General features: G+C 41.0%; 2 protein-coding genes across 8 annotated transcripts in view; one reads left to right on the top strand and one right to left on the bottom strand.

Moving 5' to 3' along the window:
• Window positions 1–25,830, top strand: part of LOC140596456 (ATM interactor-like) — a 117,944-nt gene that overhangs the window by 81,625 nt on the left and 10,489 nt on the right. The window lies entirely within an intron of this gene.
• The window catches only part of LOC140596454 (midasin-like), a 168,044-nt gene continuing 150,422 nt past the window's right edge, over window positions 8,209–25,830 (bottom strand). For all 4 annotated transcript variants that reach the window (XM_072745087.1, XM_072745085.1, XM_072745086.1 and 1 more), the window contains 14 exons: window positions 23,935–24,257; window positions 23,494–23,658; window positions 22,145–22,246; window positions 20,819–21,020; window positions 19,341–19,505; window positions 17,679–17,842; window positions 16,915–17,004; window positions 15,394–15,509; window positions 14,388–14,562; window positions 12,754–12,827; window positions 12,542–12,656; window positions 11,391–11,454; window positions 10,492–10,634; window positions 8,209–9,679 (listed from right to left, as the gene is read on the bottom strand). In XM_072745087.1, the coding sequence (XP_072601188.1) occupies window positions 9,491–9,679; window positions 10,492–10,634; window positions 11,391–11,454; window positions 12,542–12,656; window positions 12,754–12,827; window positions 14,388–14,562; window positions 15,394–15,509; window positions 16,915–17,004; window positions 17,679–17,842; window positions 19,341–19,505; window positions 20,819–21,020; window positions 22,145–22,246; window positions 23,494–23,658; window positions 23,935–24,257 (2,087 nt within the window). In that variant the 3' untranslated portion in view covers window positions 8,209–9,490. The remainder of the gene's footprint in view (window positions 9,680–10,491; window positions 10,635–11,390; window positions 11,455–12,541; window positions 12,657–12,753; window positions 12,828–14,387; window positions 14,563–15,393; window positions 15,510–16,914; window positions 17,005–17,678; window positions 17,843–19,340; window positions 19,506–20,818; window positions 21,021–22,144; window positions 22,247–23,493; window positions 23,659–23,934; window positions 24,258–25,830) is intronic.

The raw sequence follows: 25,830 nt of genomic DNA, 5'->3' as shown, positions 1-25,830 counted from the left end.
GGTAGCCAACACCAAACGTTGGCAAAAGGCCATAAGGACTAAGGACGGTCCCAAGGATATGGAATGGTTCAAGAGGGGGCTAGGAGACATCGGGGACAAAAGACAATGAAGCAGAGGTGACAAATGCTATTAGTGAAATTGGGAAAACTAGGCAGATGTTGAAACAAGATTTTCAGAATGTAACTGTGAGATGCTTGATAAAATCCTTTCTTCATCTTGCCCTATAACTTTAGTAAAAACTCTTCCTCTTCAAAGTGTAATACTAAAAATGTCTGGCTTCCTCATTTTCACATAATGCTACATGTAAACTCGCAAGAGTCCAGATACCAAGAACATTTTTAAAAGTTAACTCCAGGGATCCCTGGGTGGCGCAGCGGTTTGGCGCCTGCCTTTGGCCCAGGGCGCGATCCTGGAGACCCGGGATCGAATCCCACTCAGGCTCCCAGTGCATGGAGCCTGCTTCTCCCTCTGCCTGTGTCTCTGCCTCTCTCTCTCTCTCTCTCTCTCTCTCTCTCTCTCTCTGTGTGTGTGTGTGACTATCATAAATAAATAAAAAAAAATTAAAAAAAAAAGTTAACTCCAGTTTCCAAAGAAAAACAAGATGACGGAGAATCTAACAAAGCAAAACAAAATTAGTACCAGGGTATAAGATTCACCCAAATTACTAAATCTGAACAACTGCTATTCTGTAGCATTTAACATGTGAAACATAAATATTCAATAGCCATGTGGATTTTCTATGACTATATTCTCAGTATACATTGCTAGTTAATTTAAAAATAAATAATGACAATAGCACAGTATCTAAGTAAAAAGACTGTAGATCAAGTCAGCTTGGGTTTGAAACCCTTTTCAAGGAGATACTCTATTTTATCTCAGACAAGTTATTTAAAATTATTTGCATTACAGCTTCATTTCTTTAAGATGGGGCTTAAAATACCCACTCCATAATACCCTTAAATGGAAATACACGAAGTGAGTGGCACAGGCCTTAACAAATCATTAAGTGTAAACTGCAATGTAAGTTCACTGAGGGTAGGAATATTTGGGTCTTTTGATCACTGCTGAACATTTAGCACCCAGAAATTCCCAGTAAACATCTGTGGAATGAATGACTATTGTTATTATCAATAATTACTCTAAGAATTTTCTCTAAACTTAAATACCAGCCTAAATGTGATGCATTAGATGCTCTTAGCTATGTTCTACAAAGTCAACATAATCGCTAAATTAGTGAAACAGGAAGCATTACTCCTAGGGAAGGAAAATATGGGGTACCTGTGCGCCTCTGGCCACACCTCATCAACCTATCAATATATGACTTTATGTGTGTTTCTGCTTAAAAACACTTTATTTACCATGGATGGTCAATTCATTAACTTCAAACTCAACAGCCAAGAGCATCATAACTCATGCCTGACTGAAGCTTTTCTAACACATGTGTTTTCTCCATAGGCACATCATAGCCTTCTTGCTCTGAGGAACATCAGCACTTCAACAGTATGCCTGGGGGGCATTTTAAACAGCCAAATCTCTCTCTCTCTCTCTCTCTCTCACACACACACACACACGTGGAAAAAAAAAAAAAAGGCACTAACTAGATTGCTAAAAGGACCCTACCCTTATTTACAGTAGAGCAGGAAAGAGAAGTGTTGCCTTGTTTGACCCCAGCTGGGAACGCGCATGTCAGGAAACAAAAATTATCTCCCACCATGCGCAAATTCCATGAATGACTGCAAAAGACACAAGAACACTGACTTGGGAGTTACCAATAAACTTCTGCAAGTAGACAGATTCATAAATATGGAATCTGCAAGTAATGAGGACTAACTGTATATCTAACAGGAAATATAAGATATTTCTGTAAGGATTACGCTTTCTAATTTTGTACCTCTGTCTCCTTTCCCCCTTCCATTTGTTCAACAGTATCCTGAATACTGTTTTTCCCAACAGCTGCTTGCTAGATAGGAAAATGAGTATATTTCAGGGAGTTTTTGTCCAGTGGAAACTAAATACTCAATAGGACTAAGAACATCACAACTTTTCTTACCATCTTAAATACATCTAGTAGAGTAGTCATCCAAAAAATACTCTATACAGCACGTCATTTTGAAAGACGTTACCTACAAAGGCATGGCCTTCCATGAACGTTATCAGGTTGTGGAACAGTTAGAAGAAACAGAAATATGTTAGATGAGGTTGAGTAAATAGAAAGTTGATAGAAAATCACTGGTTTCAATCAGGGACTATAGGACATTATAATCATAAAATGGTCACATCAGGAAAAGGCAGCCCAGAAGAAGAGGGATTGCACACAGTTGGCTTAAGTAATATGTTATTAAAAATGTCAAGTCTGTCAAATCCTGTCACATTACTTATTGTTCAAGACAAATGTCTAGCAACTGGTCCTTTCTCTGTCCAGGTTTGTGCTTCTGCAGGAAAGTGCTCACTCAGTTAATATAATAAAGTCAATTTCTCTTAAAGGGGAAGAAAGAGCATTTTCTATGCTTTCACTTTCTTTCTTTTTTTTTAATTTTTTTTAAATTTTTATTTATTTATGATAGTCACAGAGAGAGAGAGAGAGGCAGACACACAGGCAGAGGGAGAAGCAGGCTCCATGCACTGGGAGCCCGACGTGGGATTCGATCCCGGGTCTCCAGGATCGCGCCCTGGGCCAAAGGCAGGCGCCAAACCGCTGCGCCACCCAGGGATCCCTATGCTTTCACTTTCATATATTATATAATGAATGCATTTCCCCTCTGAATAAAGTCAGAAGGTTTCGAATGTCCATATGCAGCAGAGACACAGGGGACCTTGGTAAAAATGTACAATTCTAAGCAATATACCAAAAAATCAGATTTATAAATTCTGGAATTCCTTCAGGGATCCAGGCTTGGGCCACTGAAGGAATCATCTGCCCTGCACCTCCCTTTAAAAACTCAGACACAGAAACTGCAGTGAGACACCCTTCACAGCAACTTTGTAGGGGCAGTGATGATGCCTACAGACTATCTTTCTGCAGGCCGATGTCATCTGATCTCAATAAAATTAAAACAAAATGACACGGATAACACACTTATATTTGCAATGAACCACAGTAACAACATATCAACAGAAGGCAGTCCTTTCAAATTTATGATCGCAAAACTAAATCCTTGAAGGATCTCAGTTTAATGTGGTCTTTGAACTAATCACACAATGTACTTAAAGTGAATGTTACACATAAATATTAAAATACTGTGAAGCACAGCATTCTTCTAAAACTTAAAATGGAAATTGTGCTAATCACTTCATATACTATTTGCTATAACACTGAACTAGATACTTAATTCCCTAGAATCTGAATTCTATTAATAAAAATTTAAATATTAAATGAGATGGAACCTAGATATACTGCACATGAATGGTGTATATGTGTCAATTCACACACAAGTAAAATACATGCCCCAGGATAAGGCATTCAGTTGAAATCATTACCTCATAAATGACTGATAATTATATTTTCAAATTCCAGTAATAAGGTGATTTGGCCACTCATCAATATGTATCATTTCTCTGTACCAACACTGTCGACACATAATTTGTTTTCCAACCCCACTGTTTTTCTCCAGGCAGATGTATCATTTCCCAATTATGAAATTAAACATTCGATTGAAAACATGTTGGCAGTCTAATTCCAGGTTTAATAACTTTCTGTATATTTTTAGGATGATATTCTGCTAGAACGCTGGGGAAAATTATGAAATTCTAAATAGCTAAAATGTTACAGAATGTAATCAGACTGCAAGAACTGTTCGAGTAAACTACCACCACAGGTTAAAGTGTTCAGAACACCTTCTCCTTTCAGAGTTGGCGAAGTCTTTGGAGTGGAGAAGCCACAGTCTTTTGTTAGGCAGGAAGAAACAGGCTGCCTGGAGCTTCGGAGACTCTCACTAGCATCCAGACTCAGGGGGACACAGAGGTACTGAAGCCTGGTCTCCATATTTTTCAAAACACAGAACTAGTATTTGTGGAATCTGATTGCAATTTATTATTCTAATCTTAATCTGAATGCTCAGTACTGAACTGATACTATGAGAAATAAAACATCATTAGAACATATAAGGATCTTGAAATCCTAGTGAAGATTCAGATCTAGTTTGTCAGGTGTTCCCCAAAAGCGTAAATAAATAATAATAAGATCGCTCACTATGGTGGATACCCATTTTTAATTTGGTTGAATTTTCCTCAATAATCAAGGAAGTACTCCTGTGTATGCTGTGATCCACAGCGAAGAGGAAGGGGTTGACACGCTCTTCCCATTTCATGCTGCATCCCTTCCCTAGAGTCAACCATCTGGCCACAGGCATCTGACCCATGCTGCCAGACACGGCCTGACCCGAGATTATGGATGTGGTGCCCAGGGGGTTACCCGACCTTTCTCCAATGACCACAGCTCTAAGATTGTACAGATTGAGAGTACTGAGTGCTTGAATTTCCCATCGTGTAGACCAGGAAGGCAGAGAGATACAGAGAAAGATGGGGCGGGGGGGGGAGGGGGGGGACAGAAAGAGAGAGAAAGAATAAGAGAGAAAGAACATGGCAAGTACCCAAAAAGGAGCAGAGAGGCAACTAGTTTCATTTGTTTCCTGAGAAAGTCATATTCCTCCTCTTGGGTAATGGGAGATCCAGCTCTCTCCTCATAAAACAAAACAAGAACCTGTTCTTTCATGAAATGTCTACGAGTTGGATTCTTATCAAATATTCATCTATTATCTATCAAAATCTATCAAATATCATCTATTATCAAAATAATAAATATGTAATTATATGGAATCACATATATGAAAAAATATATGAATATATGTATTTCACCTATATATGTAATTAAAAGCATTACAATATAAAAAGGAAAAGAGTCAACATTTTTTTAAAAAAGATTTTATTTATTTATTCGTGAGAGACACACACAGAGAGAGAGAGAGAGAGAGAGAGAGAGAGAGAGAGGCAGAGACACAGGCAGAGGGAGAAGCAGGCTCCATGCAGGGAGCCCGATGTGGCTCGATCCCGGGACTCCAGGATCACGCCCTGGGAAGAAGGCAGGTGCTAAACCGCTGAGCCACCAGGGATCCCCTGTTGAGGCTTTTAGATGTGTAGAGTTAGAAATAATAAAAATGGGGATCCCTGGGTGGCGCAGCGGTTTAGCGCCTGCCTTTGGCTCAGGGCGTGATCCGGAATCGAATCCCAGTTGGGCTCCAGGCGCATGGAGCCTGCTTCTCCCTCTGCCTATGTCTCTGCCTCTATCATAAATAAATAAAAAATTAAAAAAAAATGTAAATGTTGGCTTTTAGAGTTTGTGTTCTGTTCGTTTCCCCCCCCCTCGTTTTTATCCTGATCTTTTCTGTTTGCAAGCATTTTCCCCATGGTGGCAGTCTTACTGGTTGCCATTACTTACATTAATCTTATACGTAAAAGTTATTTTAACCAGCAAAAGTGGATTTGGGAAGAGAGAATTGCACTTGGGGACACGCAAGCTATGGCAAAACTACAGGCGAGTCCAGTAAAGGGGAGGAACTTACTTTATGGAGAAGGAAATGGAGAGTTCTTTTGCAAAATTCATTGGGGGGAAAAAAATCAAGATTCTTCCTGGAATTGCTTGGGGGAGTTGATTTCTTGAACATTGTGCTTCTCACATCTTTTCCCCCTTAGGGCCTGTAATTGATTATTCTTTCCTGTTGACCTTCTTTTGGGAGCTATAATTGGGCGTCTGCTAGTGTCTGTAACTGACAATTCTTCCTGGAAGGGACATTGGTCCCTCTTAGCTTCCTAACTCTACTTTAGTGAAGTCTCCCTGTAGTAATTTTCACATTATTAGCTCTCAGGTTTTAAATGGCTGCTCTATTAGAGTTTTAACAGTTTTGTATCACTAATAATGAGGAACTCAATGTTCCCACAACTTAAGCTTTTCCTCATAACTTTTTTATCCTCCCCACAAAACACACATGCCCTTAGGTTATGTAAGTAGCATTAGTGAATCTTTGCTATACGTTGCCAAATACAATTGTTCTAATTTAAAACAGCCAAAAATGAACATGTTCATTTGGTTACCTATTTACTATTTATATGTCTCACTTGTTGGAAACTTCTGGTGCTCCCTTTTCCTAATTATATTCTTTTGGCAACTTAATCTCTCCTGGCATCTTTCCTCATCTGGAAGGAAGCTGAAATAACATCTACCTCAGAGTTGCATTATATATGTAATGCACTGAAAACAGGACCGGCCACCTATATTCCAATGCCTACCTTTCTTGACCACTACCAGGCATTGAATGGGTGATGTTAACTGTGACTGCCTCTTAAAGTTTCTTCTAATTGGCAATAGCAATTCATTCTTTCCTTAAAAAAATTAGTGACATAGGGCAGCCCAGGGGGCGCAGCGGTTTAGCGCTGCCTGCAGCCCAGGGCGTGATCCTGGAGTCCCTGGATGGAGTCCCACGTCTGGCTCTCTGTATGGTGCCTGCTTCTCCCTCTGCCTGTGTCTCTGCCTTTCTCTTTCTCTCTGTGTCTATGAATAAATAAATCTTTTTAAAACAATGAGTAATCTTTATTAAAAAAAAAACAACAAAAATTAGTGACATAAAAGCGGCAAGGGGTATTTTATGAATTGGCATGACTGGTCCCATTTATGGAGATGAAGACTTTTATTCTAATTTTGTATGGCCTGTTTGGCTGTTCTTTTTGTTTATATAGCCTTAAGAAGTCTCTATATACTCACATGTTTTTCTTTTGAGGCTTTTCAATTTCATCCCCCACCTTTAGAAATTTGCAATTAGACCCTATTGTGTCTTAAAACATTTACTCCATCTATTTATGGCATATGAATGTCAAACCTTTTTCCAGTTGCTAAACTAATTTTGACACCATTTATTAAATTACTCTTCTTGGGCTTTATGATACCATATGGTAATTTTTTTTAGGGTCTGAACAAATTGTTCAGGATTACTTCATAGAGGACTAATACATTTTATTATTCGTCAGGACTAATACCCTGTAGTTTCTTGCAAGAATCTTTTGTATCCTTTCCCTGCAAATCATTATAAAATCTTTTATAGTGCTGAATCTATAAATTAATGTGAGAAGACATTTTTATACTAGTTCTTCCCATCCAGAAACATTCACTCATGCTAGACACTGGGATACTGTCATGGGTCAGACTCACTTTGGGCAGGAGACATAACACAGGGGAGCATCTAAGTCCAATATTATAGATGGCAGGGTTCATACTTGAGAGCTTATCTGAACTAGGCAGCTGGTTCAAGAAAGGCCCATTAGGTAAGAAAATTCCAAACTGGTAGATTCCAGGACCTCTGGTTTGCTGTGACCAGACCAGCTACTGTTGGGGAGATTCTGGGAGAGAAGAGACAGGAGAGGTCACCCTAAGAAGGGTGAATAATGCCCTCTTCACAATAGGGGCCTCTAAAGGAATTTTAGAAAGATCTCTTGGCTGTTATGAGAAAAGGAAGCAGGCAAAGTGACTTGTCTAGGTTATCACCAAAATAGGCCAGAGTACAGATTAAAAGTGCTCCAACTATAGTGTAAGCAGAGCAGAAGGGCATATGGGATAAAATAGATGTCAATGTTAGACTGAACAAGATTGGGGTGTGAAGACAAAGTAAGGCAGCTGTAACTTCTGAGCTCCAAAGGAGACAAGTGTACCCTCAGAACTCCCTCTGTGACCCGACATCACCATTCCTTGGAGGTCTCCTGGAACTGCTTCCATGCTTTCCAACCCTTTTCCCATCACAGCACAAGCTGACAATGGGACTCTTAGGTACCAGCTGGGAAGCTCCAGCTTATATGGTACAATTTCAAAGATATATATGATAGACCACATTATGGTCAGAATGTTAGTGTCTTTGCCTACCAGACCCATCATAGAGGGCAATGGCCAATGAAATGAACAAATATGTCATTTCGAACAAATTTTAGAAGCTCTTGTGCTTTTCAACTTATCCTTTCCTCTGCTGCAGAGCCAGCATGTGGCAGCTCACCCATCGTGGATGTGAAACACAAATGAGAGAGAAACCGTTATTGCAGTGAGTCACTGAAGTTGTGCAGGTCATGGTGACACCATATTAGCCAGTGATAGCTGACTGATGGAGCAGACAAAATCATTCTTCTGGCACACCTTTTATACAGTTGTCATAGTCCATTAAGAATAGTCACGAATTATATCAACAGTGGTATATATTTAATAATTTTCAGAATATAAGCTGCATAGCTTTTTAGAATAAAAAATGATATAACCTGAGGTACATGCTTTAGGACACTTGGTTAAACAACAAGCAATCTGTGTCTTTGATGACCACCTCAAAAATGTGGCAAACTTCACAGTGTAACTTGAAAACAGATGTGGAGATAGACAATTATACATCATGGCATATTGTCTACAAAAGAACATTCTGACATTCTGACAACTTAAATAGAACACAGCACACAATTTCAAGTATTCAAGCAGTGTTTTCTGGCCAAGTAAAAACTGTCTAAAAACCGCTGATGTATTTTGACTTGGGGGGAGGGGGGGGGGCGGAATGTAGCTGCTTATTTTTCCTAAAGACAGCATTTTTTTTTTTTCCAGAATGGGACTGGCTCAGTCCAGCTTAAAAGCATTGGAGGAATAGCTATTCCTCTTGTTAAGAAAAAAACAAAACAAAAAAAAAAACCTAAAGAAATAAATACAACAACAGGGGTGGGCTGTGCACTAGGAGGATGAAATAATCAAAGGGAAAATCAGCTTCCCATCATTGCATAGTCTCCTGAAGCAGCAAATGTGAAAGACAACATGGAAAAGCTACTTCCTTTTCCCATCACCCAAGGGTCAGGGTCATTTTTCTGACCACCTGGGCCCCTTGACAGAGTGGTTGCTTTCTGAGAACCCCTATAATGCAACCTACATACCCTCCAAAAGAAGGTAGTTCCCATCACATGAAGCACAATGAGAAAAGATACACACTTAGGACTCCACAAAGCTGCAGTTGTCTCAGCCTCCTGATATCACTTGGATACACATTATGGGCTTGGCAAGGTGGAGCCTTAGAGCAGAGTCAGAAGGGGAGTTGTCTTTAGTCCTTTGTCCAAAGGACTGGGACAATCCTAATTCTAGCAGCTGCTATCGGTAGGTGTTCAGGGCTCCTGCAAGAGGGAAAAAGTAGCTGGTCCCAGGTCTCCTCTTAGGCCAGGGCTTCCGACACCAGACACTTGCTGCTGCTATTCCTTCATTGACCCAGATTTCTTACAACTGTAACCCAGGCAAAGAAGGGAGCCCCAGGCTTGCTCTAGCTCTGAAAGCACATTATAAAATAAAATGTACATTGTAATAAAAACTTTCTGTAGCTAATTAAGTGAATTTTTATCAATCAGATCAAAAGCACTTGTCCAAAAGAGGGAGCACCTAGCCAGAGACGCCACAGTCTGACCGTGGTTTAAAGTCTCACTTTAGATTGTTCCTTCTCTACAGGTGATCGGAGGCTGCCACCAACTCAAACCACTGCCTCAGAGCATCGCTGAGTGTCTCAGGGAGGGCATTCACATCGCGAAGAATGATGTAGAATGGGAATGGGAACTCTTCCATGTATGATCGGATTTCGGGCATCTCTCCAGGTCCTTTAAATATTAGCACTTTAATATCCAAGATAGAATCCTGTCAACAGAAAACATTTTGATATAAAAGAAAAACCAAACCAGTATCCTTGGCTAGCTTTTCTCTGATCTCTTTTGCTAACAGTTTTTACGTCTCCTATAATCTAACTCCTACATATAAAATTAGCTTTTATTACCAAGGAACAATTTTCAGAACTCTTACTGAGGCAGCAGATCTCTTTCTGAGCACTCTTTGAGGGAATATGGGCATTAAAAGGGAGAAAAGGGCAGACAAGAAAACCCAAATTTCCTATAAGGATATTATCCCATTTTCTACATGGAGTAATTCACAAGTCTTCCAACTTGTTATCCAGGCCTTAATGTGACTTGTAGAGACAATGCTTCCCCTGGAACAGAACTGCCGTGTGGGTATCTTTCACTTAGCAACCGCTGCACCCTGCTCTGAGAAGGGCACTGCTGGGATAGAAGTAATTGGAATGGGCTGGGGCTGGTCTACAGTTTCAAGTGGATAAGGCCTATTATCAAGGGCTGCAGTACCTACAAGAAGACAGTGCAGAGGGAAAGGATGACTCACGAGGGTAGGAGATGGCACAGAAAGGGTAGTCTCTGGAATCTGAATTCTGGCTTTCCTACTCATTACCTATAATAACCTGTGTTTATGTCTTTCACTGCAAAGTGGGAAAAATGATCCCTACCTCACTGGGTTATTCACCAAAAAAAAGCGCCTAGAAGAGTGACCAACAGAACATTAGGGGTGATGATGGTGTGACTTAGGCCATATTTCATCAGATAGGACAGGCTGAAGGGAATCCCCACTTTAACCCCAGAAAAGCAACTTTTAGTAACACTTACCCATGAACTGGGATTGTCCAATACAACAAAAATGACAAAGATGTTAGCATTCCGGGCGGCCTGGACTGCTGCCAGTACTCTGTCTTTACCCTCAAGGAAAAGGCCACGTCCATCAGAGACCACCAGGAGGAGTTGTGCGGTTTCTAAAGTGGAACATATAGTAGGAGAGGAAACAGGGAACAAAAAAAAATCCCACTTTTAACAACTCAAATCTACTTGAAGACAAATTAGTGTAGCCTTTCTCTATACTATTAACCAAAGAGATGTCCAAAACCGATGAATTCTGGACATAAACAAAAGGGACCTAAGTCTATCACTTCAGACCCTCCAGTGGGACAAAGGCTGCACAAAGACATATGAAGCTTCTGTCAATAAAACAATTTCTCTGTCACATTAGATTAATTTCATTATAGCAGTAACAAAACATATTTATGGCTATAAAGTATAAACATAGCAGTATTGAGGGGTGCCTGGGTTGCTTAGTTGATTAAGCACCCTGCTCTTGGGCAGCCCCGGTGGCCCAGCGGTTTAGTACCGCCTTCAGCCTGGGGTGTGATCCTGGAGACCCAGGATCAAGTCCCATTTCAGGCTCCCTGCATGGAGCCTGCTTCTCCCTCTGCCTGTGTCTCTGCCTCTCTCTCTCTCTCTCTCTCTCTCTGTCTGTCATGAATAAGTGAACACAATCTTTAAAAAAAAAAAAAAAAAGCATCCTACTCTTGATTTCAGCTCAGATTATGATCTCAGGGTCGTGAGATGAAGCCCCATTTTGGGCTCCACACTGGCATGGAGCCTGCTTAAGATTCCCTCTGGTCATGAGTATAGTGGGATGAAGCAAGCAGCTTGTGAATGTACATAACAGAAAAGTATTTTGTTAATAAAAATTAAAAACTGCAGCTCACCTGGACTGGTGTTCTGTGAGGGCTGCTGAGCAGCTGCAAACATGCTGGCTACGGACTCCAGAAACTAAACCAGAACCAGAGACAGGCCATTAGAAAACTACTGAAATTCTCTTCTTTGTTGCAGAGACTGAAATTACTCCTAACTCTTAAGTGATAATCAAATAACCTTCTCAGATATATAGGCAATCACACTGCCCCTTCAAGCCACCTGTACTGGGGACCAATGACTCGCACTGTTGGCATCTATCCTTGGGTAGTGGCATTCTCCAGCACAGACCTGCATCTCTAGCATACACGCTATTAGTGTTCTCTAACACACCCTAGAGGAAAAAAAACACTTCCCTTGGGGGATAAAGATAAGACATCAAAAATGCCCCCAAATGAACAAAACAGTTGTCTTCTTTCGGAAGAAAATAATTGAGTAGAAAAAGGCAAGAAAACATACAATCTCTAGTGCAACATAATAAAAATAGGTTAAATCAAGGCAGATATGAAGAGGACAGAATTATCATCCTATGCTGTTTTGAACTTATGTCATCGTGAGCAAGTCATTGGTTTATTTTACATTATTTCTTCTCTAGACTAAATGGGGGAGAAAAATTGGCCGAATTAGAGTACAGGAAGATGGTTTATTTTTGCAAAAGTCCCTAATCTCTCAAAAAACAGGGAGCAAGAGAATTAGTGACACAAAGTCAAGCAATCTTTGGGGAACTGAGAAAAAGAAGTCATGCCCTATTTGCTAATGGGTGCAAATAAGTTTTTATTCCCATGGTAAATAGGCTGAAGTCTAGAACTATTCTGCATTGGAAATTTTACCTGTCCTAAAACCGTACTGGGGAGGAAGAGAATGCTAAAAATTATGTCTCTGGGGCCCCTGGGTGGCTGAGTCAGTTGAGGTTCTGCCTTAGGCGCAAGTCATAATCCCACGGTTCTGAGATCAAATCCCATGTAGGGCTCCCTGCTTAGTTTCTCTCTCTCTCTCTCTCTCTCTCTCAATCTGGCCCTTCCCTCACTCATGCTCGCTCAATCAAATAAATGAATAAGACCTTAAAAAAAAAAAAAACCTTTTCTAATTAAAAAAATAAAAATTACGTCTCCCCACACCTGCTTAAGAATGACTGTGCAGAGGATCTTTGATGTCGTCAGCATACCTGAGCAATCTTGGTTTTCTTCTGTTGGAATTTGCAAAGTCGCAGAATCTGGGACCCCGAGGAGTCACTGAACTGTTCATGGAATGGATGTAACAGCTTTACGGACTCTCCAAAACTAGAGAGAGAAAAATGAAATACAGTGGGAGTTATTTTTTGTGTGATCAATGTAACAATAGTTTGATTTTCCTACTGGAATTAAAAGGCACCCTTACCTGCACACAGCAATCTGACCCACTTCCAGGAGTGTAAGAGCATTTCCAATCACAGCCAAAGATTCAAATGCCAGCTATGAAATAGAAAGTTAAGGGTTGAAGCAATCAGAATATCCTCTAGATCAATGCCTCTCAGCTTTTATTATACCAAGAGTCCCAAGGAAAATGGTATTTTTGCAGGGCCCACAGGGAATATCACCATGGCTATTCACAATCAAGCCAGAGGCCATAGTGGCTCAGACCCTGTCAAGTATCACAAATCCTGAAACCCAGAATCTATTACACTAGTAGCAAAGGTCTTCTCTAGACATCATCTCATAAAAGTGATCCTAAGAGATTTGGTCCATAAAATTTTTAGAATTTTTCCCTTTGGGGGGTGGGGGTGGAGGGTAGGGCAGGAAGACTACATAAAAAGTAATCTCTTACGGCTACAAGATTCTAAAAACCAATTTATTTTAACCCATATGTAAATGATATCATAATTTTAGAATTTAAATCTCACTAAAAAGGTGATACTTATAGCAGCTAACATCTACTGAACACATATCAAGTGCTAGGCATTAAACTGAGTACATACTTCATTTTAATTTTCACAACTCTGCATATAATAGATACTATTTCAATTCTCATTTTTCAGAAGATGAAACTGACAGCAAATAAATCACCCAACATCATTAGGAAAAAGTGAGGAGCCTGGATTTGAACCTTTTTCAAGGGAACATATATAGAGATTTAGGTTGTTCATTGGTTCATTCTAGGTAATAGCATCAATGCAAAAACCATCAGTCTTCAGTGTCCATAATGGTGATATCCTAATTCAGGCCCTTAATCCATATGTATACTAGGGGCACCTGGGTGGCTCAGATTGTTAAGTGTCTGCCTTTGGCTCAGGTTATGATCTCTGTGTCCTGGGATGGAGCCCTGCATCGGGTTTCCTGCTCAGTAGAGAAGTCTGCTTCTCTCCCTCTACTGCCCCTCCCTCCCACTTGTGCGTGTGCTTGCTTTTTTTTTTTTTTTTTGAATCTTAAAAAACAAAAAAACCCTTGTGACTAAGAGAGCACTAACTCCAGATAATTTCAGACTTAGAGAAATACACTGAACACTTAAAAAAAAAAATCAATGATAGATATGTTGTTGTACAAGGTCATAAAAGATAGTTTAGTTGCATTTTGTGGAAAATAAACATTGTCATAGTTACTCTTCTGTGGCTAGACAGGAGCATAGCAAGGTTAAAAAGAACAAGTGGGGTCCCTAGGTGGCTTGGTGGTTTAGCGCCTGCCTTCGGCCCAGGGCGCAATCCTGGAGACCTGGGATCAAGTCCCGCCATCAGGCTCCCTGTACGAAGCCTGCCCCCTCACCCTGTGTGTGTCTCTCTCATGAATGAATGAATGAATGAATAAACAAACTTAACAGGCCTCCAACAGTAAGGGACCAAATTATTTTGAGACATCCTAAATCTGCCTTTTTAATTTCTTTTAAAAATTTGAGGTCTTCTCAAACATGATATCACATTCTAAGAACAGTAATTGGTATTTCAAAGTGCTTTTTGCCAGAACAATATTTTAATCTTCTAGGTGGCCATGAAGCATGGCTTGGGGTCAATTTCTCATTAAACTAGCACTGTGCTTCCTTACCTGTTTGGTATGGTTGTCCACCATGCTAGAAGAGTCATCAATAGCCAAACAAATCTGATACTGGCGTTTACTGGGCTTGGTCCTTCGAAGCCAAATCTTGTCTTTCCGAAATTGACTAGCAATGTATGGAATGACCTTCCTCATGTTTAGCCGCTTCCCGGTTCGATAGTCTCCTCTATTAAATTTACCCAAACGAGGCAAAGATTAGTTAACAACTGCTCCATCCTCTGATAACTTTTTTTAAAGAATAAAATTACATTGTAATACTTCATAAACAAGAATACCAAATAACCAGTAACCTGGCACACTCAAGTGTCACTGTCAATTGAGAATTGAGGGCAGTCAGAAAAACTGGCTATGTATTTGGCAATAATAATTAGGTCCTTCCAGGTAAGCTAAGACACATTTTAAAAATTAGAAAAATAGGGCAGCCCAGGTGGCTCAGTGGTTTAGCGCCACCTTTGGCCCAGGGTGTGATCCTGGAGACCTGAGATTGAGTCCCACGTCGGGCTCCCTGCATGGAGCCTGCTTCTCCCTCTGCCTGTGTCTCTGCCTCTCTCTCCACACAGCCCCCCCCCCCCCCCCCCGCCCACCGTGTGTCTCTCATGAATAAATAAATAAAATCTTTAAAAAAAAAAAATTAGAAAAATATGTTTGTGCTGATTAAATCTTGGATTCTTTTCTGTTCTGAAATTGTCAGTCTGGATAAATCTTTGAAAAGATCTAAGTGAGTAACACATGCAGCAAGCCTACACACCCATCTAAAGGCTCAGCCAATTTTCCCATCAGATGTTAATAAATCAAAGGAACTGTAGTCATACCAAACTTAAAAGACACTTTTTAGAGGTAACATGAAAAAAGGTATAGAATCACATACTGGTGCCTATGCAGCACAAATGGCCACCACAAGCCAGTACTGTAAGTGGTTAAGGGCTGAGCTCAATAGAAAGGGTGACAATGCCATCTTTTCAGGGCACTATGAGTGAGTCCAATGGAGAAGACTTACTTCAGCTTGGCTGCCTGGGTAGGCTCTAATATGAGGCGAAGCTGTTCACACAACTGCTGTGAAAGAGGCGCAGTTAAGGCCAGGTAACTCTGCCACATCTCAGCTGCAGCCTTTTCCTGTGACAATAACGTGGAAGTTACCCATAGAATGTCAGAGCCAGCCAAAGTCATTACAGCAAGAGGACACTTGAAGCAGAGCAGTACAAAATGACCTGCATGAACCTGGTCCACAGAAGCTAACTCAAAAGGTTCTCTTAGCAAGCTGCCATCTAGTTCATATCCTTAAAAATGTCTCCTCTTCTACCAAACCCACAACCCTCGGTTCCAAAAGAGAAAGAATGAAAATGGCAGAAAATACTGGAATTCATGCCCAAATCAACACTTTATTCTCACTACTTATGAAGCCTATAACCTGTATGCTTCATGTGGCTAGGGAGCTGTGGATGGATATTATGGTGCTATGAGATCCAGCCACATAATCATGGGCTCTCGGGAGTCATGTTTCAAAAGCAAAAGCAATGAGTGCAAATATCTCAACAGTGTGCTTATTGCCTAGACACAAAGCTCCAACTATGGCAGAGCCCTCCTACAGGTCTGTAGGGTGAATGAGGATAGTGGCTGCAAAATATAAACATGTACACATACAGTAAATTTAGGATGCCAAGTCATTAAAAATGAAGCTTCTGACTTAATGCTGACACATTAAGTCAGCCAGCAACATTCCAGGTGGCCTATTCTGTTAATGACACATTTTGCCTCATTTTTCAACCAATGTCATATCTGTTTTATCTATTATATACAGTAAGTAATGGAAATGAAAGGAAATAAACAGGGACGTCTGGATGGCTCAGCAGCTGAGCATATGCCTGAGCTAAAGCTCAGGTCCTGATCCTGGAATCCAGGATCGAGTCCCACCATCAGGCTCCTTGTGGGGAGCTTGCTTCTCCCTCTGCCTATGTCTATGCCTCTCTCTTTCTGTGTTTCTCATGAATAAATAAATAAAATATTTTTAAAAAGACTTTTTTAGGGACAGCCTGGGTGGCTCAGCAGTTTAGCGCTGCCTTCAGCTCAGGGCGTGATCCTGGAGACCCAGGATTGAGTCTCACCCACGTCAGGCTCTCTGCAGGGAGCCTGTTTCTCCCTCCGCCTGTGTCTCTGCCTCTCTCTCTATGTGTGTGTGTGTGTGTGTATGTGTGTGTGTGTGTGTGTGTGTGTGTGTCTCATGAAGAAATAAATAGTCTTTAAAAAAATAAAAAAAAGACTTTTCAGTTTATTTATTTTTTTGACTTTTCAGTTTTAAAAAAAAGGAAATAAATACATCAGCTTCTCTGTTTTAATTAAGCTACATATCTAGTGGCAAAGTAGGCAGAAAGCAATGGATAGGCTTAGGCTTCAGACTGTAATTATAGCCTCCATCCTCACTCTTGTTCAAGGGTGATGGGTGCTAAGAACCTGTTGAGCTTGCTGTATCTATTTAAAAAAAAAAAAATCAAGATATCTTATGAAAAGACCAGTGACTTACTTCTTCTGGGTTTCCAGACTCATGTGGCTGCCACATTTCCAGCTGTCTCTCCAGTTCCTGTCTTAGCTCGCTGGTATCTTTTAAAAAGGGCTAAGAAGAAAAAGCCACAGGTAAGAGGCAGTCTAGGGTGAAATCACCAACTCATTATCACTGGCTGCCTTCTTCCCAGCAGTATGAACTCCAAATACATAACATGAGAAACAAAACTTAAGCAAATTTAATGGCACAATAAGAAGATGCCAGGTAACTAGTCTTCTTCCCATTTTGTAAAGACAAGATAAAGGAAATCTTACCATTTACAAGAAATATATACAGCAAAATAAAAACCAAAGGTATTAGTATCAGAATGTTCTTTGATTAATCGAGACTGCTATTAAATCAAATGATTAGGGAAAACAACTCCGTTAAATCTGCTTTCCCTAAGGATTCTTGCTACTTCACCAGCAAAAGCTATAAATTGTCCCTACAGGATTCTCACACAAGGATGCTGGACATGAGAAGAGTAGATCTGAGAACCTGAAGCTGGAGGACCAGACCCACCAGCACAGCCAGGTCAGGACAGATAATCCATCAGGACCCTGGGATTGACTGCTGGAAGAGTGTTATCTATTTAGAGAGAACTGTCACAAAGAGTTCTAAAAAATTTGATAAGATACTCCCAACAATGAGATATTCCATGAAGTTCTAAAGACAAACATTTAAAAGCAGTTTATAACTACATTTTGTTAACTTATTAAAGCAGTAATCTGTGAAAATTTTAGTACCTGGAAAACTGTGTCCATGAGGAACTGATGGGCTGTGTGAATGGTCGAATCTCGGCTTCTCTCTGGTTTCTCATTCTCTGTCTCCTCCTGTGATACGTCAGTCCTGGGATCTTGGTCTTCTTCTGTTTTAACAGCTTGAGTCTCCACCTCCATCTCATCAAAGCCTATTTGCATTTAAGAGAGTTTTACTTACCATAATATTACAAAAAGACCCTTTGCAATTGCCTGCCAATCCTAATAATTACTCAAACCTCACTCCTTCACTCCTCAGAAAATTTCCACATGTTCTTTCTCTTTGGGTCAGTCACTGCCAATTCTTAGTCCATTAAGCTCCCCTCCTCCCCACTGCAATGTCAAAGGCGGCTGTTCTACAAAGAGAAGTAGGGGAGACTCCGAATTACCCTGATAAGCCTTGTAAAAATGTGTGATTCTTTAAACTACATGCATATAGACCTCGGATAAAAATAAAAACTAAAAGTCACATTCCATTCTAAAGATGAGAAAACTGAGGCAAAGAATATATACTCAACAAACATATTTCCTCAACCTATAATGTGAAGAAGAGGCAAAGTCTGGATTCTGAATTTTCATCAGAGCTATGCCATTCCCACTGTTATATAATGGCTGGGCAGTCATAGTTCTAAAACCCGAGAGGACAAGAAGAAGGCAGAAAAAAAAAAAAGGCCCTTGAATTGGGTAGGTTCTTTTGAATTTGCATTTATTCCACCACTGATAAAGTTATTTTTTAATGTGTTAAATGTATGTCTTCTTTTCTTTTTTTTAATAAGTTGTCTAGTAATAATACTTGGTCAACTATATTTAAGACATTTGGTTACTTTTTCTTTTTTTTTGTTTTAATTTTTATTTATTTATGATAGTCACAGAGAGAGAGAGAGAGAGAGAGAGAGAGAGGCAGAGACATAGGCAGAGGGAGAAGCAGGCTCCATGCACCGGGAGCCCGACGTGGGACTTGATCCCAGGTCTCCAGGATCGCGCCCTGGGCCAAAGGCAAGCGCTAAACCGCTTCGCCACCCAGGGATCCCTGGTTACTTTTTCATATGCATTTTCCCCATTCTATTTCTTTAAATATTTTTACTGTATCTTATGCTAATAGTCTATATTTTTATATAATTGAAAACATTTCTCTAATAATCAAGAGTGTATCTTCTGATCATAGCTGAATTAAGTATACTATTTTGTTTCCTATATATTTTTTAAAAAACTGGTGGCCTGAAACTCAGGTTTCTGAGGTGTCCTTGAAGGATACTGTCTACAACACCACCCCACTTAAAAAAAAAAATTATTTATTTTATTCATGAGAGACAGAGAGAGAGAGAAAAGCAGAGACACAGGCAGAGGGAGAAGCAGGCTTCCCACAAGGGAAGGAGCCTAATGTGAGACTCGATCCTGGACCCCAGGATTATGCCCTGAGCCAAAGGGCATATTCACTTACTGAGCCACCTCAACCACTGAGCCACCCAGGTGTCCCACAACTCCACCTTTTGACTCGGAAGTGAAATATAGTGAAATTATCATAGGCAAATAAGTACCTAGACCATGGTTTAGGATACGGGAAAACAAGCCAGATCAGACTACAGAACACCAGAAGTGATTTCTCCAAGTCAGAAAGCTCAGAAGGGATTCGTTCACTGCAGGACTCACCCGGCGTGGTCCCTGACTTGACCTTCTCTGGTTTCAGCTGCTCTATGTCTGCTGCTCGGAGCTCCTCCTCCTTCTCTGTGTCCAGGAGGGTATCCTCCACCTCCTCTTCCTGATCCCTCCTGGAATCTTCTGTAGACTGTTGCTGTTGCTCCTTGCTTGCCACATCTGCCAATAAAGCATACAAATACATAGAAGCCTAGGTCTTTGTAGAACAAAGTAATCATGAGTGGGTGTAGTTTGTCCTTTTTAGCTTCCAAGGTTTTATTCATGCTGGTTCTCCTGCTGACCAACTATGTGCCATGAACACAGTGCTTGGCTTTTCTGTGCCCCGGAAGCTCTACTGACCTACTGATGTCACTACCTATTCTCTACCACAAAAGTAAGATGCTTAACTAGGTTTTTACTGCTATTACAAGAGATTGAACTAGAATAAACAGGCTGGACAGATGACTCAGCAGTTAATGGAATTAACCATTATGTGCTCCATTAACCATTATGAGTGAAGAAACTATAATGATTAAGAGTATAACACAGGACACAGAAGAACCAACACCGAGACTAGCATTGTGATTTGGACAAGTTCTTAAACTTGTCTGGCTTCAGTATCCTCATCTATGAGGTGGAAATATCATAGCCCAGGGATGCCTGGGTGGCTCAGTGGTTGAGCACCTGCCTTCGGCCCAGGGAGTAATTCTGGAGTCCCGGGATCAAGTCCCACTTTGCGCTTCCTGCATGGAGCCTACTTCTCCCTGTGTCTCTGCTGCTCTGTTTGTCTCTCATGAATAAATAAATAAAATCTTAAAAAAAAAAAAATCATAGCTCATTAAGATTATTGGAAAAATTTCATGATCATTCAACAGACCGAAGAGTGGTACAAAGTAAAGGCTCAATTCATGGTAGCAATGATTATTACTGCTTTATTTTTCTAAAAAGTGAAGTCAGAAAAGTAACTCATGGTAGAGCAATCATTTCTGAAACTATGTTCATGGATAAGTATCATGAACACTAAATTTTGCATATTAGGAATAAAACACTAAAAAGTCACCAAGAGAACTAGAAGGAGAGACTAAGACTGGTCACTCCCTTGTGATTTTCTTCCTCTTTTCACTTACGAAAAAAACATACACTTCTAGTTCACACCTCCTGCCATTGCAGGAGTGACCTCACAGTGACCAAGAAGCAATATGTCCAGTACTCAGAAACCCTGAAACTAGTGCTAGGTTTGGATGTGGCCAAATGTTATCATGGATATTAAAAGACTTATCCCAGACCCCGAAACCCTGAACACTTGCACTTGCTGCAGATATCGTTTTAGACCCAAACCAAACTGTATTCCTGCATAATTCTTATTAGAGAGAAAATAGTTCAAAAAAGCCATTCCCACCCCTAAGATGAATTTATTTATCTGCTGGGCACACAGTCATACAGCCTAGTCTCACAGAGAACTCAGCAAAGGAAAAGCCTTCTCTGAACCATACCATACATCTGTGCATCATAGGGGTCGCTGCCTTGCTTAATGTGCTCAAAGGCATCTGCGTCTTCTGCCTGCGGCTGGGGCTGGGCTGGCCCCTGCTCAGTGTGGTTCTCCATATCCACAGTCTTCAGCCGCTTATGCACATGCTCACTGTGATCACCCATGGAGCGTTCATTGTCGGCCTGTCCAGGTTTCCTCTTGAAACTCTGTGGGAAATAGGAAATTCACTAGAGTTTTGTCTATACTGGCAAAAAAGACTTAACATACCTAATAAAGTTAACCAGCCCCCTATGGATGGGCAACCACAGAAAAATAGAATTCAATGCAGCTGTTAAAAAGAATGGGCTGATCTCCAGACAAAAAGTATAGATCTGTATGATAGACTTTAGATCTGAAATAAAAGGAAGAAACACATCCATACTTAAGTTACATACACAAAAGTACATGTAAAACAAGAAAAAACTGTTGGCAACAATTTATTCTTATGTGGCTTAAAGACAGGAATAAGATGGAAGCTTTTTAGGGGATTGCTTTTTATATATGAATTTCATTTCATGTACATGAATTATATCCCGTTAAAAAAAAAAAAAAAAACCAAGAAACCCTAATTTTTAGGGTCACCCATGGGACTCAGTCAGCTGAACATCTGACTCTTGATTTTGGCTCAGGTCATGATCTCAGGGTCATAAGATCGAGCACCACATCAGGCTCCAAACTGGACTCAGTGCTGTGGGCACAGGGTCCACTTGGGATTCTCTCTCTGCCCCTTCCCCCACTCATGCTTGTGCTCTCTCAATAAATAAATAAATGAACTTTTTAAAAACCCTTATTTTTAAAACACAAAAAAGTGGGACAGTGGAAAAAAAGACTGGCTAGTACTAGGCAACAACAGCCAACACTTGGCTCTTAGGCTGTGTAAAGGAATAGGGAAAGTGTGTGTGTGTACACACACCCCCATGGGGAAGGAGCCTGGGGTCCTGATATGCTTGCTATAGCCACCATCATGTTTGGTGAGACAGCAAAGCCTGGGAGCTTGGCTGTTTTTAAACCACCACACTCGGGATCCCTGGGTGGCGCAGCGGTTTGGCGCCTGCCTTTGGCCCGGGGCGCGATCCTGGAGACCCGGGATCGAATCCCACATCGGGCTCCCGGTACATGGAGCCTGCTTCTCCCTCTGCCTATGTCTCTGCTTCTCTCTCTCTCACTGTGTGCCTATCATAAATAAATAAATAAATAAATAAAAAATAAATAAATAAAAATAAACCACCACACTCAGGGCATCTTTTCACACATAGCCTGCGCCCAAGTTCAGCAGAAGAGGGACAGAGACCTGTGTGTTTTTCCTGGTCTGTTTCTGGGAAGCCAACCGAGCGATGAAGTTGGATTCATGGCCTTCTGCCTGATTTGCATCCGCAGCTCCACTTCCGTGTTCCTATGAAATCCAAGCGACGAGAGAATGAAAGTGGAAGATGCCGTATGAGCACCTGGCTACTGTGCTGTTTTATGTGCAGTTTCTCTATTATTTTCCTCTCAGAGTCAAAACAATACACCTGCCTCCCTGGTCCAGAACTCACCTATGACTAAGGCCTAGCCTGTGGGCAAAATTAAGAGCATCTAAATCCAGATAGGTCACCCTCTTGAGGGACTTCACTGTGTAAGGCTGATTAGTTCCTTGTTTCCAGAACGGTAATGGCTTACTCTGAAGGCAGGAAAGACCTCTACAAGAATCCAGGCTCTGACATTTACCAGCTGTGCACCCTTGAAATGGTCATTTCACTTTACTGTGGCTTATTTAGATCAAATATAAAATGGAGAGAGTAGTAACGATAATCAGCAGTCTTAGAGAACTATTATGAGGATTTGAAGTAATAAAAATCCTTAGCACCTACCTAAATGGGTGCTCAATAAATGGGGGGTGGGCAGTACAAGAAGTATAAGTAAGTGTTGTTACTGGTGAGAAAACTGGGTTCAAAGAGCTTGAACAAGATGTCCAGAGTCACCACTGTAAGTAGCAGGTCCTCTCTTTCCATAGCATATAAGTGGCCTGAACTGTGGTCCATATAGAGAGCAATCACTCTAGCTAAAGGAACAAAGAAGTGCTTTGCTTTTTTAAAAAGAAAACCTTAAGAGCAGTGCCTAAGTGGCTCAGTCATGATCTCAGGGTTGTAAGATCAAGCTCCAGGTTGGGTTCTGTGCTGGGTATGGAGCCTGCTTAGGATTTTGTCTCCCTTTCCCTCTGCCTCTCCCCCTCCACTGATGTACTCACTCTTTCTTAAAAACAAACACAAAACCTTTAGAGCCCGGTGAACAGCAAGGAAATACTATTAAAAGGCAGATTACTGCCTCTTGAAGACTAAAGTCTAAATTCAACCTTCCTTTACTTGGAAGCTTTCTAAAAATTAACACCAACTGGAGTATCCCATGATGTACTACCAGCCTAATAGCTTTTTCTCATTAAGCACAATACTTATATACAGCATGTAGCAAATATTCTAGGGTTTGTTCTGAGAGCCATATAAAAGTGCATATCTGAATCATTTTCTTAAAGAATGGAAGATCATCTTTTAGATGTTAAGAGAACATCACATATACACCAACTACTTCTAAACAGATGGTGGTTTCACCCAGGGGAAAGAGACCCTCTAGAGGCAGCTGGCACAGGCAGTGAGGGCCTATTACCTCCTTCCCCCGCTCCTTCTCAGGCGCAGTCCCAGCCAGCTCCACAGCTTGTGCACTCTGCACACTCTCCAACCCAGTCTGTCCGCAAGAGTCATGCTCTTTCCTCTCCGTGGCCTCTGGCACCTGTTCCTCTGTGTCAGAATTCTCTCTGCCTTCTTCTTCTTCCTGTTTTTGCAGGGTAAGCAAACACCACATTAAAATACTCTGAAGGAAGAGTATGAGGCAGTGGGGTGAGGGGTGGATCCTGCAACAATAAGATACCCCATTCCTCACCATGGGGAGTCTGCAGGGTTATTAGCCAGAAAGGGTCTTAAACAGAAACTTAAAGCTGCTCAGCAGCGCCACCTGGTGATAGAGAAGTATCCTAAAAGATTCTGATCGGAATATAGTAACCTCTTTGCTATTATTTTTACTTGAGACAAGCCAGACACTACACAATACCTGGGGCTGGAGACCTTGGTCAACAGGAATGCCATTCTCTGCACTTCCCTTACTGGCTTCCTCGTCCTTGTCTTCCAGAGACTGCTGCTCATCCTCTGAGTTTTCTTCAGGATGTTCAGCAGTATCTTTGTCTTGGCCGTCAGTTCCCGTGTCCATCTCTTCCTCCTCCTCGCCCTTTTCCTCTTCACTGGGGCCTTCCTCAGGCTCATGTTGGCCCTGCCCTTCACTGTGGTCAGCCTCGATCTCTTCCTTTATTTCCTCAGCTTCATGACCTGCTTCTTCAGTATCCATTGGTTTTTCTTTAATTTCCAAAGGATTTTCTTCTGGATACAACAAAAGTAAGAAACACAGAATTTAACACAACTTAACATGGGATTGAGTTACATAAGCTTTTTGTTATTACTCTTGAACCAGGAATTGGCACACTATGGCCCAAGGGCCAAATAGGGCCCACGTGTCTCTGTAAATAAAGTTTTATTGGAATACAGCCACATCTATTTGCTTACTCATGTGTTTAGCCTGCCTACTCTGTGTTGCCTATGGCTGCTTTCACACTACTATAAAAGCAGAATGGAGGTTTTGCAACCCCTGTCGCAGCTTATGGCCTATAAAGTATGATACATTTATTATCTGACCCTTACAGAAAAAGTTTGCCCACCTCTGCTCTAAAACACTGTATGTTACATATAATTGTCTGGATGGTGCATTTCATTTTTTTTTTAAGATTTTATTTATTTATTCATGAGAGACACACACAGAGAGAGGTAGAGACACAGGCAGAAGGAGAAGCAGGCTCCATGCAGGGAGCCCGATGTGGGACTCAATCCTGGGTCTCCAGGATCAGGCCCCGGGCTGAAGGCAGCACTAAACCACTGAGACACCCGGGCTGCCCTACATGGTGCATTTCATTAAAAGATTCTAAGTAATCTACCAAAAAAATCCTAAAAGCCAGCACAAAAGGAATATTTTGGACCAAAGATGGGCAATGATGTTTTACCCTTGACAATAACTGGTAGACAGACTTTTTTATCATACACAGAAAATACAACATATGTTCAATGGAAACATTCCTATTTGGAAAAGTTTTGTTTATTAAAAGCATGTTCCTATACTTTGGACACTTCAGAAATCAAAGCTAAATAATTTTTTAAAATAATTGCTTCTGGGGGATCCCTGGGTGGCTCAGCAGTTTAGTGCCTGCCTTCAGTCCGGGATGTTATCCTGGAGACCCGGGATCGAGTCCCACATCAGGTTCCTGTGTGGAGCCTGCCTCTCCCTCTGACTGTGTCTCTGCCTCTCTCTCTCTGTCTCTCTTATGAATAAATAAAATTTTTAAAAAAAAATTGCTTCTTAGTTTATATACACAATTGTCTACATCTTGAATTTAAGGTTGATGTCAGAATCCAAAATTATATGGTAGTGAAATGGTCTCAGAAGTAGCAACTTATACAGTGCTAAATAAGTCAGCTAGAATTTTTTTAAGTAGGCTCCACACCTTGCATAGAGCCCAATGTGGGGCTGAATTTAGGACCCTGATATCAATACCTGAGCTGAGATCAAGAGTCGCACACTTAACTGACTGAGCTGCTCATGTGCCCCAAAAGTCAGAGTTTAAATGTAACAAGCCTCACCTTGAGATGCTGGGAAATTTCCTTTAGGTTTCTTAATAAAACTATACAAAAATGGGGGATGGGTGGGTGGGGAGTAAGCTATAGAGAGATTCAGAGAGTGAAGACTTGTTCTTAGGATGAGGAAAGCCTGTTATCAAATTTTCAATCAAATGATTCTGGTTAAGTAACAGTTCACAAATTCATTTTTTTAATTATTAAATACTTCAAGCATGGAAAACGCATTTTAAAATTAAAAACCTGGGCAGCCTGGGTGGCTCAGCGGTTT

Source organism: Vulpes vulpes, unplaced genomic scaffold, assembly GCF_048418805.1.
Source record: "Vulpes vulpes isolate BD-2025 unplaced genomic scaffold, VulVul3 Bu000000635, whole genome shotgun sequence".
Lineage (NCBI taxonomy): Eukaryota > Metazoa > Chordata > Mammalia > Carnivora > Canidae > Vulpes > Vulpes vulpes.
Note: the sequence above shows the minus strand (reverse complement) of the source record. Positions and strands in the feature narration are given on the sequence as shown.